A 19,227-nucleotide genomic window follows, 5' to 3' on the forward strand; every position below is an offset into this window, starting at 1 on the left:
GGGGGGGGGGGGGGGGGGGGGGGGGGGGTTCTCACACACACACACACACACACACACTGAACCCCCACCCAGTATCGTTCTCCCAGTAAAACGTGGCCATTTCCACCACTGCATCAACCACAACCTTTAACGAGGAGAGGCCATATAGACAGGAAAATACTAGTGTGTAGATTACATTATGTGCAATTTAAGTCTGAGTGCTTTGGATCTGAATCCTCCTCTTAAGAGGGTTGTTTGTTTTGTGTTGGAGAAAAGCTCAAAGGAAAAAAAAGAAGCCAACTGACTGTCTATTATATGATTGTTGCAATGTTATTGTTGCAGATGTACTTACTTTTTCAAATTTTGTCCCAGCTTTTACTAATTTTTGCCTACAGGCAACATTTTATGCGAAGATTTGTAAGCAAATTCATCATTGCTGCTTGCTTGCTTGCTGCTGCTTTACAGATTCTCTCGAAGTTTTAGAAGACTCGTAAGAACACTTTACTATACTTTACACTCATCGTGGAGATTGACTGCCTCATTTACAATAATTATGCAATAACCTTTTTAGCAGATCACTCATCCTTTTTTGGCCTTATTTCATTCACCCTCCAGTATTAGTATTAGTAGTAGTGAATTTGTATTTTGGTTGATGCTGGAATATTTATGAAAACCATTTTACTAATGAAAAATAACAGTTTTCTTACTTTAGCTTTTGGTACATTTTCATTTCATTTTCTGGGGTTTTAATAAAACTGTGAATGGATTTTGCATTGTGACATCAAATCCATTGCACTACAATGATCCACTGACCAGCCAGGATATATGTAATCTGAAAATAGCATAACATTGGATATGGGATAATGATGGGGACACATGGGATAATGACAACACATTGGCAGTTTGTAGTTATTTCTTCAGTTCGTAGTTATTTCTTCATCACATACCTTTCTGCTAACCATGCTTTAGACGATTCAAAATGACACTAAATGTATCACTGTTTACTCGTGACATTGCTGATATACTCTTGACAGAAACACAATGGATGGATTGAAGCACAAAGATTGAAACATTGCTTGAAAAACATTGATGGGAGCTATTAGTACAGTATCTACACAGTACAGCAGATAGTATAGCAGATCTGTGGTTTCTTGCCTTCTGATCCAGCACCTGTAAAAGAATTTTGGATAAGGATACACCCTTTTTGTCTATGGATTGAAGCAAAAAACAGCAAGACATTGACTTCAGTGCTCACAGTATATTGCAGGAACATGTTTACATCATTCCCTGCACTGCATTAGCTGGTCCCAGGACAGCCAAGTGCTCCTGCATTCTCCAGGAAGGCATTCAAGTTATCATCTACCAGCTATTAAGAGACACACCCTGTAGAAAGCCATACAACAGGCTGAAGGAGAGACCATGTGGCTACGACACCACCAGGCTTCAAATCTCCAATTTATTTTTTTATTATAGTTCTCCCTTATTAAATGCTGACTTTGTACTTACTTTTTACTTTATACTTTGTGAGTATCTCTAATTGGGCAGACAGTTTTAGTATGTTTTTATAGGCTATGTTATACTCTTGACTATCTAAATAAATAACTGCAGCTGCATAATTAAAACATTTAAAATGACAGTGACTAATCAGCATCATTATCACCTTTGGTGTAATGTAATTTCTTACACATTAAGTGGAGTTGATGGCAAGGCTAGACAACAGTAGCATTTATAATGTAGACCCCTGATTGACAAGCACTAATGAGGGTGTCCTAATTCATTATTTTCACTTCAGAAAGAGGATAGGAAGAGTATTGTCATGTCAACATTTACAGATAAGTTTTTTTTTTTAAATCTTGTGACAGCAAATACTAATTCATGCATGTTCTTTATATTAACCGTCATACATTTGATTCAAATGAATGAAATCATGTCAGTGATTCTTGTGAAGTCCTTCTTACCAACAGCCTCAAATAAGACATCAGCTGACATCTGTTTCAGTGGCAGTTAAAACATACCATGTTTTGTGCAAGTCTTTTTGTATGTTTTTTTTTTATTTTCTTATGAAAATAACTTCATTTTGAAGATATGTAATGCATATGGACAGGCAGGTGCTCAGCATGTCAGCTCCTCACATATGCCATGGCTCTATTACATTTGCTCATCTAACACTGGTTTTACTCTACTTCATCCAAAGCTTATAGATGACGATGACCAGTTCAGCTCCTCTGAGGGCAGCACAGTGGATGGTATGGCAGGTGGGGAGGGAGGACAGTCTGTAGACTTTGAACTGGAAGAATGTATGGACCCTGATGCCTGCTTTCCCGACGGTGAACACTACTACCCCCTCTATCACCACTTAACCTACTACAACCTTGGTGTTAATATCATACTGCATATTACACTGGTAAATCACCATATATCTTTTGTCTCTGCTCAGGCTGTGTGCAAAAGTTCCAGTGTTGTCAGGTAAATACGGAGGTGGGCTGGTGGAAGGTGTGGTGGACTCTAAGAAAGACCTGTTACCGGATAGTGGAACACAACTGGTTTGAAAGCTTCATCATCTTCATGATCCTACTTAGCAGTGGGGCACTGGTAAGTCCGTGCATCAAGAAAAATGTAGATAAAGTTTTTAAACACCTGATTTGGCTGCTCTCATGTATTTTCATATTGTATGTGGCATATCTCGTCAAGCAGTAGATTCTCAAACTAGAGGGTTTAAAAAGCATTTAATTTATTGTTATTGAGTTAACCCAGTCTCAACTTAATCTGTTCTCACAGATGTGGTTTGTTAAAAATACTTAAAATGTCTCATTCTATGCAAAGTAAAGTGAGATCTATTTTTAAATTAATATTTACACTTAATTATATAATACTTACACTGTCATTGTCTTCACATCCAGGCATTTGAAGACATCTACATTGAGAAGAGGAAGACCATTAAAACAATGTTGGAGTTTGCAGACAAAATCTTCACCTATATCTTCATTCTGGAGATGTTACTGAAGTGGGTGGCGTATGGATTTGCCAAGTATTTCACAAATGCCTGGTGCTGGCTGGACTTCCTCATTGTTGATGTAGGTTGAAACACATCTGCTTACACAGAAACACACATACAACATTTTTTTAATAGGTTTTGTTTTTTATGAAAGGCATGCTGTAGTATCTGACAATGCTCACTTTAAACTAAGTGTAATCTGTCCCCTCCGTTTATGACTTGACTTCTGTGTGTACATGTGCTCTAGGTCTCACTGGTCAGTATGGTAGCCAATGCCATCGGATATTCGGACCTCGGTCCCATCAAGTCTCTGAGAACCCTGCGAGCTCTGAGGCCCCTGAGAGCCCTGTCACGGTTCGAAGGCATGAGGGTAAGAGTCACTGGATTTTGCCACCTACTCTGAGTCACAGTGCATTGTCTATCACCAGCTCACTGCACTGCTAAAGAACATGTGCACTCGGTAGTCTGGTGAAGAGCAGCAGAAAGCTGGCTTTACAAGATTTAGAGAGTAGATACCCTAAAAATGTGATGCATGCAAATGAAGCATTCCTCTCCTTCCCTAATCCTCTTTCTCCAGCTGTTATTTATCATCCTTATCCCTGACTAAAATATTTAAATGAATGTTCTCATTTAAATATTTAAGTCAACCCTTAGATAACATCACTTTAAATTGCACCAGTGATGGAGAATTTTTGATTAAAGGAATAGTTCTACATTTTGGGGAATTCACTCTTTGTCTGGCACATTCAATTCAAATAATCCACAAAGGCAAATTGATTTTGGGTAAAAGTAAAAACTGATGAAAAACAGACTGTAAAATTTCAATTAATCGCCCAGGCTTTTATTTGCTTCAATCACTAAACCCAGCCTGCCTATATTTAGGACAGTGTCTTTATGGGACAGGCCTTTAATTCCTTTCCCACAAAACTCTTGCTCAGCAAAGATGGGAAATAGGCTACTACTAAATAGGTCTGCAACTAACCACTATTTTGATAGTCAATTATCTATCAATTATTGAAACAAGTAATCGACTATTCAGATTATGAATCACAAAATGATACAATGCCTCTCATTTAGCTATTAGCTTTTAAATTAAACCTGAGGTTGATTTAGGCACGTGCTAATTAACAGTCAAGAAAATAAAATAAATACTGCTTTCAAAAATGCATCTTTTAATGAACGTTTCTGCTGCAGCAACAGAAAGTTCCACAGAAATCACTCTTGATAAGCAGCTGATCTACTGTTCAGTGACGGAGCAGCACGCCAGTACTGCAAAACCCCGGGACAAACTGACATTGTATACAAAGAAAGGAATAGCGTCATGCATTTCATTTGCCGAATTTACAAGAGGGGATCAATAATAACAATTTTGTAATATACAGCGTTTCATAACATTTATATAGTTTCACCTAACTCAACAACTCACAAAACTCCGTGATTCTTTTAAGGGAATTTGGGACGGATTGGCCACCGCCTCACGCACAGACAGGAGAACTGTTTTCTCTTCTTTAGAAAGAATGAAATTGTCCGGTGTTGTTCTCCAACACTTTCTCCAGCTGGGAACGTCGCCATGAGCGATGCATCGTTTATGATTGTAAAGTCAGGGCACATCTGGAATGTGAACGCGGCCGCTGTGTATCATACTTATGTGCTACTCACAGCACCATTACTGTAATCAATTAAATTGACCAACTGTATAGAAAACGTTTCAGCTCATAACATGAAGTAACACGGCTTTAACGTGAAGCTAGCTCGCTAACTACCTTACAGAGACGAGTCTTCATCATCCACAGAGACACGACGTTACGCGCCTCCTCTTCAGATGCTCCGGTGTTTCCAGGAGAGCTCAGCTTTGCTGCAGTTCACGACCTTTCTGGCTGCCTGAAGAGTGAAGTGCTGCCACACTCTGGAGGTTTTAGGTTGTGAAGGTTTAAGTTTAATTTCGTTGGCAACGAATTTAATAATCGATTTTTGTCGACGACGTCGATTAGTTGTTGCCCCCTACTACTAAATTGTTTATTACAGCAGTAAGAATATTATTTGTATAAAAATGAAGCTATCGAATAAATTATCAATTACGAATCATTCATTTGATCTAGCTCTGAGAGACAGTGCATCTAGGCCCACCTCATTCACATAGAGAGAGAGAGAGAGAGAGAGGGAGAGAGAGAAAGAAAGAATGCCCTATATCAAAGTAGAGGTAGCCTTCCTTAGAAAGAATGAAAGCCGAAGGATATTGTAGTAATGTTAATCTAGGTTTATTTTAATGAAAAAACATTTTGATTCTTTTGATTGGAGGTCCCTTACATAACACAGTCAACACTTTTTTGTCTCTCTTGTTTACCATGCTGGTAAATCTGAATAAATTATACTGTGGTGCTGATGGTTTCCAAAAATTTAAGTTAAAGATTGAATTGTGGAGAATCTAACTGATGAAGAGTAGGATGTCATAGTGACAAAAGTTAGAAACATTATATGTGTATGTGCAATCTAAGTAGCTTGGAACTAGCTCATGTGGGTGACCTGGTGGGCTTTGAGAGGTTTCATAAATTTAATGAACTTTTATAAACACCAGACTGTGCATCTAATTGAAACCTGTTTATTTGTCAAAACGTGTAGCCACACCCGGGCCAGTAAAAGGAATCGGTGTCTAATTTGGAGTCGGCTTTTAAATGAAGTCTTCCAGTATGCACAGACTGACAATTACAAGCAAAAGCGCTGGGATGCGTCTATCATTTTCCCAATCCACTTAAGATGAAACCCCGTATGTATGACAAAAGGGAAGTGGGCGTGGTTTCATCTAAAGTGCGTTGGAAAAAAACAATAGACGTGTTTGGGACTATGTTGAGCTGAAATGCATTTTTTTTTTTAAAACATGGAAGAAAGAAAAAATAAATAATGAAAAAATCCATTTGGGGATAGGCATTTAAATATTTTGTGTGACAATCTCCAGATGGAGCACAGAGTTGTCCTTCAGTTCCTTTTTCACAACTAAAATATAGCACAGAGAAATAAAAAGAAAGAACAATGACAACAAAACAAGAGGGCTTCGCTGCTTGGAACCCTAAAGAGAAGGAAGGGTTACTTTCTAGCACTTGAATGCACATTGTTGCCACACCTGAAAACTCTCGGTGCAGTTAGTGTAGTGGTGAATGGGAAGACCACTCCTTCATCTCTCCCCTCTCAGTTCACAGTCTGGGTGATGGAGCCAATGGCATTTTGTTGTGTTGTTATTTAGGTAATGTTTCATGTGTTTTGAAGATACATTTAGCTCGAATGTTTCTTAATTCAATGATATATTTACATGCAAGTTACATTTCTGTTAAGCTAGATTTATAATGGACTGCAGCTTCTTATGCATATGTGGTTGAGGTTAATAACAGACTAATGTTAGCATCTTAGCTAAAGGGTGATATACCCTAACTAAAGTAACTCTGAGCCTGTTATGTAATCTACAGTTTTTGATATAGTGACCAGGCGTTAGGTATAGCCACAACAGGGCCACAGAAAAAATGGGATTACTGCCCAAGTGTTGATTTTATCAACTGCAAATAAATGAATGTGCACATACAGAAAAATCAGTCAGTAATGTATTTTCTGAAGTGTGATCTACGTAGAGCATTACTTCATCAAAGGTTATACGACGAAGATATGTTGAGTTTTAGTGTGTTTCCCCATGCATCTCCCATACATTTAATAGAATTGGCACCAAAGTTTGGCAATAAACAGAGGATTAGAATACTGGTATTTTTATGTAATGAGTCTTCCTTCCTTTTTAGTTTCCTTGTTCACCAGGCGGTCTTGGTGATGTTCAACTCTAGCAGAGCATTTTCACACGACTCAATCATAGAGGGCGGGGCCATGTTCCTGTTCAGACCCTGATAGACGTGAGAGGAAGACCGTGTCATCAGCTAGTTTGATGAAGTGACGGTTGGGATGGATGCTCTTACAGTCATGAACGGAGGAGAGTGTGAGGATGCACCTCTGTGGTGAGCCTGTGCTAGTGCACAACATGTCTGATAAAGTGCCATTAGTAAGGACTCACTAAGTTCTGCCTGTTAAAAAAATCCATAAAATTAGATCTTGGTCTAGATTGTGACTAGTTTCTTGGCAAGAGGAGCCTAGCAAAGGTCCCAGTCTTCTCCAGGTAACTGTGAATGGTTTCTAGTAGGAACATTTTAGCATCAACCACTCCTCTAGTGTGGTAACCAAACTGTAGAGGGTCAAGGACAGCACCAGTACTACACATGATGTAGGACTTGACCAGCTTCTCTAGGCCCTTCATGACCAGAGATGTGAGCCATGTGCTTTTTGGGGACCATCTAACGAGGATTGATACAGCAGCAGGAGGACCCCACAGAGCTGCTCAGCACAGTGCTTGAGCGTCCTGCCACAGATGCCATCAGGTCCAGAAGTCTTGTTGGTTGGGGTGTCTTTGAGCAGGTTTATTACAACCTGTTTTTGGATGTTGAGTGTGGTGGATGGCATAAGGCTATGTTTTAGCTCCGCCATATGAGATGCCAGGCCAGGCCTCTAGAAGTGGGTGTAAAACCTGTTTAGTCCATTAGGCAGATAGAAATCAGTGACCCCCTCCACACTAACCAGTCTTCTCTCTGTCTTTGTGTTAGAGCTGTTTTTAATTCCCTGCCTGATGGCCTGTTTCACCTTTCTATGGACCTGTTTCTTCTTCTCAGCAGATCCTTTGGTCACCCGCGGTTTGTTATTTGGGAATATAGTGATCAGCTTAGTGGGAATTACCACATCAATACACTTGCTCATCTAGACTTATACTTGAATCCAGGAACAAGTACCATGCGGTGCAATCAAAACAACCCTTGTTGTTGGCCTCAGTGCTTTATGGAGTTTATGTTTTGATGATGATGTTGTGCTCAGTCAATCCAAGTGACCTATAGGCTCCGGGAACTGGGCCATAATATTTATCTAGGATCTTATGCATGGATATGATACAGTTCACATATTGATGGTAGCCATTTAGTGATTTGTCCATGGAACATGGAACAATGGATTCATCCCAAAGGATGAATATGGGGGAGTCTGGTGAGATGGTATCCGGTTTGTGTAATGTGTTGGCTAAAAGATCAGTGGTTTTGTTAACATTTGCCCGTGAATGGATGTAAACAACTAAGTAGAATAAAATTCACAAGGCAAGTAAAATGGGCAGAGGGAGAGAGCAAGGAGTTCAATATCAGGTTAGCAGATTTTGTCCCAGATTAACAATGTATTGCTCCTTCTTTTGCAGGGTTGAGTGGTTGATTGTATTCCCATCTGAGCAGGGCATCAGTTCCCACAGCTAGTAGGAACAGCAGTAACATGGCAAACATGCTGAGATTCATTTGGGTGATCAAATACTTACAGATCCAGAGAAAAGGGTCAAAAAGTGGGACTTTGTATAACATAAACTCAGCTCCCAAATACAACATAATACACATAGCCAAAACACTTGCACAGCACAGAGTGACAGCCCAAGGTGCGCACATGAGCATCACCCAAGAAAGTGTCAAGTGACACACTCAAATTACATATTAAACAAATGAAAAAGAATGTAAAGTAGTGTGCTTTAGATGTGCTGGTAGGTGGATTTTGTTACATTGTGATAGAGCCAGGGAAGGTGTTTTGCCTTGTTTCCAGTTATTATGCTCTGCTAAGCTAACCAGGTGGCTCCAGGTTCAGATTGATAAGAGTGGTATCTCCCTCTAACTGTGCTTTCAGACCAAACGCAAATTTAATCCTCGAGTACATTCACTGCAAGTGTTCACATACAACGTGAGAAGGCGATTAGAACCCGCAAAAATTCGCTCGAGTAGGAAATTTTCAACTCACGCGAAGGCCTTCAAGTTGCCTTCGCATCGCGCCACCCAACAGGAAGTCGCGGCTCTACGCTTCTTTGCATTGAGTTTGTATGTAAACTCACCCCCCCAACGCTCACTTTGCTTTTGGTCTGAGAGCACAGTAACTCTCAGCAAGAAAGCGAATAAGCCTATTTCCCAAAATGTCTAACTATCGGGGCCATGTCTGTTATTTTATATATATAAATATTTCTGTTACATCTCATACCATTACAATATTTTGTCATGCAGTGCAAGCATGGTTTTAACAGGGTTTGATAACTTATGAAACTGAATGGGGTATGATTAAATGATTAAACTAAATGATTAGTTTATTTCATATTGTTGTGGTCTAGATTTAAAAATGTTGGTCTTTCCTCACATGGTAGCCAGTAAATTCCCTCATTTGCATGAACTGCCTCTTCATGTGCATCCATAGTGCTACATTAGTTTCTGTTGTAATTTCACTGTTTTGGATGTTGTTTGATGGGTTCTTTAACATGATTTCTTCATGTTTCCATTTACAGTAAGCACATTTTGTGGTGTCATCCTGCCTCTACAAGGTGTTCTGTTTCAATGTTTCTTAAAAATTTAGTTGTAACCCACTTAAACCACTTTTAGATACACAGCATCTCCAGCCTCTTTTCCTAATTCTTTCCCCACCTATACCATGCAGTTATCAATGTGTTTGAGCGTTGGTGTTAGTCATAGCTGTGATGAGCTCATGCTGATGTTTATTTTGGCACTGAAACATTCACTCTTGTGTTTTCCTATTCTTACCATTACCAAAGTATACAGTGTTGTGCATCATTCCCACGTTCTGTGTTCTCTGGCTGCTGTACAGATGGGTTATGTTTTTGTGTTGGTGTGCAGGTGGTTGTCAATGCCCTGCTGGGAGCCATTCCTTCCATATTCAATGTGCTGCTGGTATGTCTCATCTTCTGGCTCATCTTCAGCATCATGGGAGTCAACTTATTTGCGGGGAAGTACGGCCGTTGTGTCAACAAAACCACAGACAAGCCTTTCCTTCCATCAGAGGTGAAAAACATGAATGATTGTTTGGCCAAGGACCCAGAACTAGTTCGCTGGAAGAACGTCAAAGTCAACTTTGATAATGTTGGCTTTGGTTACCTTGCACTGCTGCAAGTCGTAAGTAACAGAATCATGTATGTCAAGTGTTGGATAATTACAATCTGAGGAATTTTAACTATGTTACTGCTGTATTGGTAGAAAATTGGCAATGATAGACAGAACAAGGGCTATTACAATATATTTTGGTAATAATCATTTCTATACAGGCTACATTCAAGGGCTGGATGGACATCATGTATGCTGCTGTAGATTCTCAAAGCAAGGTAATCAAATTGTCAAGTTGAGTTCATCCTGTTTGTTACATTTTGTAATCTTATAAATTAGTTAATATCCAAATACTTTGTAATACTTGATTTAATGAAATCAAGTCATTTTTTTGATTCTGTTTATGGTCATTTTTCCAGCATTGATTCTGTAATTATCTCTTTGGATGGCAGATTTAATTCCCTAAATATAAAAACAAACCAAACAAATGTTTAAAAAGAAATACAATAAAGATTATTGTATGTTGTTATATGACAAATATTCAGCTTGTCTTTATAAGTTAATTGTTTTTCTTTGACATTCATTTTCCATACCACAGAAAACAATGCATTGCTTTTCAGTGTTGTCTAGTACAAGGCAACTTAAATCTGTCAATACTAAAGCAAAACACTGTCAATAGTTTTCATGAGAAATAGTAACAGAGCTTGTTATTTTTTGAGATGGATACCTTTGTCCATGCAAAATTGAAAAACATCATATTACATATTACTGTACTGCTTTATTTATTTTATTTGTTTTTAACGCCATTTCAAGGGTATATTAACTCGGTTTTATATGCCCAGCTGTTATGTAATCAGATCAATTGCAATTATTACAACATGTTTGGCTTCACTGTAAATAAATACACCAAAGGTTTGGTCAAGGAGTCTTTGCTTCCCCCAGAATTCTAGGACCTGTTGTATTAAATCTCACATGCTGTTACTACCTGTAGCCAAATCAATCAGGACTTAAATCTTAAGGATTATTACTTAACATACTAATGTTTCCATTTTCTTAATATAGCAAGAAGAACAACCAGAGTATGAGGTCAACCTGAAGATGTACCTATATTTTGTTGTTTTCATCATATTTGGAGCCTTCTTCACGCTCAATCTCTTCATTGGTGTCATCATAGACAATTTCAATCAGCAAAAGAAAAAGATATGTATTAAATCTACTTTCTAAGCCAAATATGATATTCTGACATATTGTGGTGGAGATGCAGTGTTTTTGCTTTCAGTTTCTCTTTCTGCAGTATCTCTTCATAAGTTTTGCTGTGATTTAACATGCCTCACATCCCCTCTTTACCTAGGAGGTCAAGACATCTTCATGACTGAAGAACAGAAGAAATACTACAATGCCATGAAAAAGTTGGGGTCGAAGAAACCACAAAAACCTATTCCTAGACCATCAGTATGTAACTTTAATCATGACTGCATTTACTGTAATTTGCATTACAAATGTGATCTTTGTTTCATAGCACCTTAAATGCATTTTTTTTTCTCCACCATTTCAGAACAAAATTCAAGGATACTTTTTTGACCTCACCTCAAAACAAGCATTCGATATTGTAATAATGGTTCTAATATGGCTAAATATGGTGGCCATGATGGTGGAAACTGATGACCAGTCAGAAGAAACGGCCAAAATTCTCAACAGGATAAATGAAGTGTTCATTTGCGTCTTCACTGGAGAGTGTTTGTTGAAGATAATCTCGCTTCGCCAGTACTATTTCACAAATGGTTGGAATGTATTTGATTTCATCGTAGTCATCCTGTCAATCCTTGGTATGACTCACCACTGTTTACTGTGGTGCTCTTATAAATTAAAATCATGAAGTTTGTCTGTATACATGTATTGTTTACAGTTTGTTTAATATGCTTTGCTTTCTTTCCTTAGGTTTGTTTCTCGCAGAGGTGATAAAGAGGTATTTTGTTTCGCCTACCTTGTTCAGAGTCATCCGATTGGCTCGGATTGGCCGAGTCCTCCGTCTTATTAAAAGTGCCAAAGGAATTCGCACACTCTTGTTTGCCTTGATGATGTCACTCCCTGCCTTGTTCAACATTGGTCTCTTGCTGTTCTTGGTGATGTTTATCTATGCCATCTTTGGCATGTCAAACTTTGCTTACGTCAAGCATGAAGCAGGCATTGATGACCTTTTCAATTTTGAGACATTTGGCAACAGCATGATCTGTTTGTTTCAGATCACCACCTCAGCAGGGTGGGATGGCCTACTAGCTCCCATTCTCAATACAGATAAAGAAGATTGTAGCAATTCCACTGAGCACCCTGGCAGTCCTACTACAGGAAACTGTGGAAATCCTCCTGTGGGAATTGCTTTCTTTGTGAGCTACATCATCGTCTGTTTCCTGATTGTGGTGAATATGTACATTGCAGTCATCCTGGAAAACTTCAGTGTGGCCACAGAGGAGAGCGCAGACCCACTAAGTGAAGATGATTTTGAAATGTTTTATGAGGTCTGGGAAAGGTTTGATCCTCATGCAACACAATTCATGGAGTACTATAAACTGTCACAATTTGCAGATGCTCTGGAACCACCATTACGTGTAGCCAAACCTAACAAGCTTGAACTGATCTCTATGGATCTACCCATGGTGAGTGGTGAACGCATTCACTGCCTGGACATCCTGTTTGCATTCACAAAACGTGTTCTGGGCGAAGGTGGGGAGATGGATATCTTAAGGGGGCAAATGGAGGAGCGCTTCATGGCCTCCAATCCTTCCAAATTGTCGTACGAACCCATCACTACCACGCTCCGCCGCAAACAGGAGGACACATCAGCCGTTGTCATCCAGAGAGCATACAAACAGTATGCAAGGAGAAATGCTGCCGTTAAGTCCTCTAACACGGCCAGTGATAACAATCAAAAGGATGAAACAATCATTGAACAAGACAATCTTGTTGCAGACAAACTCAAAGAAATTTCTAGCGCAGATAAAAGTGAACTGACACCTTCAGCGACAACTCAACCCTCATCTAACAGTGTGACAACAAATGGAAAAAACAAATATGAAAAAGACAAAAGGGAAAAGGAGGTCTTGTGCAAAGATGTCAGTGAGCAAGATCTGTAAAATAATGCTGGAATGCTACAAAGACATTTTAATTAATGACCAAATGTTTACAACCTTCCTTAGTATGGATATCTATGCCAAACTGACCGTGCTTACTTGAGTCTAAAGGATGGTGCCTAAAATGGATAAGTGGCTCATTCAGGTTTTAATGGGACAATTGTTAAGGAGCAAGGATAGCTTTTGGCTATTTTGGGGGATGTGGAAGTGTTCGGGAAGACACATTATTAGTTAATGCTTTATCTTCTATTGCAGCTAGTCCTGCTATCCAGTGTCTTGAATTACTGTTATATCACTGACTGTTGTATTACTTTACCTACTTATTTTTCAAGAAGAAAAAAAACAGTATAATAACAATGTTATTACTTTAAGAATTTATAGTTTAGTCAACTGACTTTTTATAAACTTTTTTTTAAATCTTCAAAAGGGTTGTTCTTCAGGGGGTAGTCTTTACAGTGAGCATCAGTGCTCTTAGGCTAGTCTTGCTAACTGATAGCTCTTAGAATACTTGACAAATCCAAGAGACCGTGTCAGAGTTGCTGCAGCTAATTAAGACATGTTGACCTGCATGAATGTTTCTCCATGATTATGCATGCTAGAGTGTACTATTTTTATCATGCTCTATCCCTGTCCATCATGCTTTATGACGCAAAGTATACATCCATGACATGGCCGTTTTTTACAGAAACATGACATTAGCCTACAGTCCAAACAAATGCAGCCAAGTGAGTTGATTATGTTTGATTATCAGTGTCAGGGGAGTAACACTTGGCAGAAAAACATCATTCCCATATTTCATCTCACAATTTTTTACTTCTCCGAAATGTTTCCTCCATGTGTCCACCTTTTCCTCATTGTATCTGTTTTCTATCTACATTGCTTTGATGATGAAAATGCTGTGCATTCTTGATTATGGAATTTATGGAACAATTACTATTTATAACCTGGAATATAAAACCAAATATATTCACCATGTTCTACTATATTCAGGTAGACAGAGACATTGTACATTCAGCAAGAGCTGTGAGGTAAAAATAATGAATGTCCGTGAAAACTGTTATGTAGACGGTAATCTTTTTTTTCATAAGACCCTGTGTTTGATTACTGGTGATGTTATATGACTATGACTTCACTTCATTTGACCTTTAACTGCATATTTTTAGTGGGAAATGGTGACTGGAAAAAACGGAAATTTGATCTTTTATGTTTTTGTGTGCTTTGTAAACTGTTTTTCTACAGTTTACCTCACAATCTTTATCATGATAAATATCTAAGTTGGATGAAAGCTCAGAATATTCTGAATGATTGTCTTAAGTACTTGGCATCCTACATTTCATCTGCCCTTGGCCGTTTCCTTCTTCGGTTTACATTTTATAGTGTGCAGTTGTGCTACGTTTGTCAGTTCTTCACAGAGCTATGACATCAACCCAAACTGTGTCACAACTACATCTGTTGTTCAATGTTATAAAAAATATAATTCCATTCATGTAAGTATATTTTGCATGAAATTAAAAACGTTCAGTACTTACACTATACTTTATGCATAATGAAAGAATGTTTTGATCACATATAATTTAGCATCTCCCATCATTCATATGCACACTGCTTGTAGTGTATAAGTAAACTGCATGCAAGACACTCCTATAACCCATTTCACTGAAACGAATAAAGAAGAATAAAGATTATATATGTACCTCAAGTATGCCTAAAACATTCATTTATTTTTATCATGCCATATAAAAACATGTATGTATTGTTGTATTTGGGTATTGTCCAGTTTCAGGGAAGGGGATTATAGGAAAAATATTTACTAGAGTGAGACTAAATGCTGGCTCAGTGTTATGCTTTGCTTACTTTGCTTTTTGTGTCACTTGCATGTTCTTTTTTTTTTAAAGTACAAATGATCCTGTTAACATGTTCTGGTGAAACTGTCTGTCACTCTGTCTCTTCAAATCCTCTGTTACAGTAACAATTCTTTTCATCATGCAATGTTCATCAACATTTGTTTAAGTTGAAAACAAAAATGTAAGTCTGCTGGTCAGAGCTACCAGTCCAGTACATAAGTAGTAGCAGAGTAGCAATTTGTGAGAGTTTGGTTTTCCGTTTCCAGTATCCACATTGTTCAGGGCCTGAGCTTCTCAGCAATAGTGTGCTTCATTTCACTTTTTCTTACAGTATGTGCAGGTACATTGTGTCCCTCGTTTACCCATGTAAAGTTAAATTTTCTGAAGTTTGAAGGGATTTCCTTCTTATTGTGATGTGCACATTTTTATTCACATGAAACTGGTGCAGAGATCCTAGAACTGGTGTAAAATGATACGTCTTAATAATTCTTCTTTTCTTTTTCTAAATGTTGTTCATATTTTTTGTCCTGATCTCAGTGTGCATTATTTTGAATAAGCTGAAGGATTTCCAGTGAGAAGAGCACTGGGCACAGCTGGGTCACATAGGGCCGGTCTCATGTGTCATTTGTTCAAAGGGCACCAGAGACAGAGAGGCTGACGCCTATTCTTGACAGGGCACTGAAACTAGCACAAATGGCATAAATGCATTGCTTGCAGTTGGTAGAGTAGGCAATGTGTGAAAAAAAAAAAAATTAAACATCACCTAATATATACCACAATGATTCTATTTCAACATGTTTCTTATTTTTATTTCCCACAAACAGAGGTATTTTATTTTACAAATTCTATAAAAACATGAGTCAGCCTGTCTACCTTGGTCTGACAATTTTGACTATGCAGTGATAAACATGTTATAGTTGTAGTTGACAGCTGAAGCACATTAATCTACACTTATTCAAAAACCGCCTCCCTCTCCCTGATATGCATAAATGAAAACATGTCTGCTGACACTATTTCCTGAAATCAGATTAATTCATATTGTTCTTACCAAGACTTTTTATTTCAAAGACCACATTTTTTGATTCAATGTCATGCCTAGCTGTTCCTAACTAAAAGTTGCAAAGTCTTATTAGAAGGTCTGAGCACACGTGTTTATTTCTTCACAATAGAATTACAAAGGCTTATTTTCTTATGTTAAGATTTTCATTGTGATTATATATCAGAAGCCAAACAAGCATTGTTAGGAACCAATGCCCTACGTTAACTGCACCTCATCCCTGTTTGTTAAACTAATTAGATTAGATTAACTTTATTGTCTCCCAGGAGATTTTTTGGGGGCGCCCAAAGGGAACATTGCAGCTTTGCGGACAAAAACATACATACACAGACAAAAACCACACATCAGCCCAGATATTAGGGGCTGACGTCCCGACATACAAAGCAGATTCAGCAGGAAATGCAAGAGACAAAAAGAATAACGGTACACCACACATGTATAAAAATCCAATGTTACTATAAGTAAGATAATGGATAAATGCACCTCTCTGTGATAAATAAATAAATACAGCTGACAATAATAAGTAAGCTACAAATATTAAAAACCTGCAATCATCCAAGATCACCTTGAGTTACAATACAATAATATAAGACCAAACTGTGTGTAGGCTAATCATAATACCTCTTAATCTCATTAATGTCAGGGCACAGATTCATAATCATATCTCAAGGAAGATGATAGATAATCATTAGACTGCCCTGATAGCTTCGAGTGAGGGGATTTTATTTTTGAAAAATGGATCTAAAGTGCTAACCACATTTAGAGGAATTAAGCATCAGCTTTTACAGTTATAAGCTTTATGACTGTTACAATGCGGATATCTACCAAACACAATGAGCATTACTGTCATTTCAGGACCTGTAAAATGTTGATGTTATCAGTGACCCTTTCAAATGTAATGAGCCCTAAAATTGTAAATGGTTCAACTTATATTGATCTATTGAATCTCTTGGGATATTGAAAGCACTTTAAGCAAACCCTCTTGAGTGACATTGCAATAACTGTATCTCAAAAATATTTGAGTCACACCTGGCCTTTGAGGGAGCTTCAGAACTCATAATGTGTGCAGGTTTAAGTTTAATTTTCAGTGTGCAATATGTTTTAGCAAACATCTGTGCTAAAGCTAGAATCTTGTTGCTGAGTGCGCTTTGTGGCTCCTGCCGGAAACTATTAGCATCTTAAGTGGGAAGAACATTTTTATTAATTATTAATAATAGTCCAAATATTCATTACAGTCCAACATCGCTTTCCTATTGTGGTTGCTGAATCCTGAGGGCAGTAAACACGAGGCTGATGGCAAAGTGCTAATTATTCCTGCAATTCTGTCTCACAGATGATGCGATTATCAGTTTGCGCCACACCCACTCACAGTACTTTATGGCTCACATGTTGTTTCCAGTGAGCAGAACAATTGAGCTGTCTCTAAATAAATGTAGCATGCCCTCAGAACTCAAGACATTATAACAAAAGCAATTATTTAGATGTCAAAAGATTCTTAGTCTGTAAAAAAATTTTGCCTGTTATGTCATCCCCCAATAGATGTAAGAGAGCCAATATACTTTGAAATGTAGCCTATGACTGAAACCAGCACACAGCTCCAGTGATGGCAACAGCAGATTGCCTATTTTAATGACCAGTAAATCAAGAGTGATTCTGCAGATTCTCCTTGCCGTTGCCCAGCAACATGACATCAAGCTCCTTTGTTAGACTGCATTAGGGTGGGAGGTCGGAAGTTGGTCTACCGTCCCCACCCCTGGAGTCTCGGGAGCTGGGGAATAATATATGGACATGTTATATGTAAAAGGATGTCTATTTGGCTTGGGATCTAGCCACTGGCATGCTGGAAGGAGCTGGGTGAAAAACAAATCAGAGAGAAATCTGAGAATGCTACCCATAACAGCTCTGTAATTGTGTTTGCTGTAGATAGATTGGAGGAAAATCCCATTGAATAGGTAGTGGTGAGTACCCCCTACCTTCCCGTGGTGCTAATAGACAGACATACATACATACAGACAGACAGACAAACACACACACTAACTTTTTATCTCAACCGCTAAATCGCACATACACAGTTTACAGTGAACCACTCCCTTAGAATCAGAATCAGAATCAGAATCAGCTTTATTGCCAGGTAGGCTATGTGTACACATACGAGGAATTTGACTCAGGATTGTACATTGCTCATGATGTGCTTACTCATAGAAAAGTACCATAACACAATAATAAAATAATAATAAAATAAAATCAGAATTAACAAAAACACAAAAAGCACTACGGAGCGTAATCCCGAGGCGGCTGTCTGCGGCGCCATATGATAACACACAAACACAAATACCTCTGTTTACAGACAACACCATGCCAAGTAGAAATACAACAGAGGATTGCACAAATCCTTTCTCATTTTCGGTTTCTGTTTCATCAGATATTACAGTACAGCTACTGCAAAAATGTAAGAAAATATAAGTCCCTGACCATCAATATAATACCTATTGAATGTTTACAAGGGTACATTTCGTATACTGTATGAATGTGCACTGAAGTGTAAGGCAATCAAATGTCAAGCAACATTTTTATAGCAACATATATGGAAAAAGAAATAAAAGCTCATTAGCAGTGAGCTACTTGTGTTATTGCTCATGGCTCTTTGATCAATAATTGTCTGTACAAACCACAATGGATATAGCCATTAGAATGCTATAGCAGTATATCCCAGGGGATACATATTCCACAGTCTTTCCTCTAATAGGTTTTCAACTGCATTTTTTGTAAGTGCAAGAACACATGCAGTATTTATTGTGCTTTGCTCAGTACAACACCTTGATTATCTACAATGTAACTACTCTGTATGAGTAATGTTAAAATTTATTTCATTTGGATTAATGCATCAATAAACACAAAATAATTTAAATTAAATAGATCATATTATTTATCATGTGTTTTTATTCTGGTTAAGAGCCTCTCACAATATGGCTTCAAAACTGTGAGCTAAATTGTGTGGTACAGCACACAGACATTTCCCATTGCTGCACATGCTCAGAGCTCGATACCAACCTGATTTACTCTTCCATTGATGTGTGCCGCAGAGAGTAATGATTATGTGCCAGAGTTAGTGCTAAATAGTATCTGACAACGCATGGAAAGGTCTCTCTTGGAACAGTTGAACTCATGCTGGACACTGGCTGCTCCTGTCATGGACTCAACACTGTAGATATCAAGAGTTCAATGCATGGTGTTGCATAACACTGGGCCACCAATTACCATTGGCTGAATGGAAATATGTTTCCACTGCACATGGTAAACT

General features: G+C 38.2%; 1 protein-coding gene and 1 long non-coding RNA gene across 2 annotated transcripts in view; one reads left to right on the top strand and one right to left on the bottom strand.

Moving 5' to 3' along the window:
* Positions 1 to 15,392, top strand: part of scn1laa (sodium channel, voltage-gated, type I-like, alpha) — a 34,826-nt gene extending 19,434 nt beyond the window's left edge. The window contains exons 18-27 of the mRNA XM_046054902.1: positions 2,174 to 2,306; positions 2,417 to 2,571; positions 2,880 to 3,053; positions 3,222 to 3,344; positions 9,694 to 9,969; positions 10,119 to 10,175; positions 10,960 to 11,097; positions 11,245 to 11,349; positions 11,453 to 11,723; positions 11,836 to 15,392. Coding sequence (XP_045910858.1) covers positions 2,174 to 2,306; positions 2,417 to 2,571; positions 2,880 to 3,053; positions 3,222 to 3,344; positions 9,694 to 9,969; positions 10,119 to 10,175; positions 10,960 to 11,097; positions 11,245 to 11,349; positions 11,453 to 11,723; positions 11,836 to 13,028 — 2,625 coding nt within the window. The 3' untranslated portion in view covers positions 13,029 to 15,392. The remainder of the gene's footprint in view (positions 1 to 2,173; positions 2,307 to 2,416; positions 2,572 to 2,879; positions 3,054 to 3,221; positions 3,345 to 9,693; positions 9,970 to 10,118; positions 10,176 to 10,959; positions 11,098 to 11,244; positions 11,350 to 11,452; positions 11,724 to 11,835) is intronic.
* Positions 687 to 4,868, bottom strand: LOC123974303. Its single transcript, XR_006825814.1, has 3 exons — positions 4,738 to 4,868; positions 2,857 to 3,069; positions 687 to 1,149 (listed from the first exon to the last, which is right to left on the bottom strand). It is a non-coding gene; the product is annotated as an uncharacterized LOC123974303 (long non-coding RNA).
* Positions 15,393 to 19,227: the final 3,835 nt, after the last annotated feature.

The sequence above is a fragment of the Micropterus dolomieu genome, linkage group LG07 (genome assembly GCF_021292245.1).
Source record: "Micropterus dolomieu isolate WLL.071019.BEF.003 ecotype Adirondacks linkage group LG07, ASM2129224v1, whole genome shotgun sequence".
Lineage (NCBI taxonomy): Eukaryota > Metazoa > Chordata > Actinopteri > Centrarchiformes > Centrarchidae > Micropterus > Micropterus dolomieu.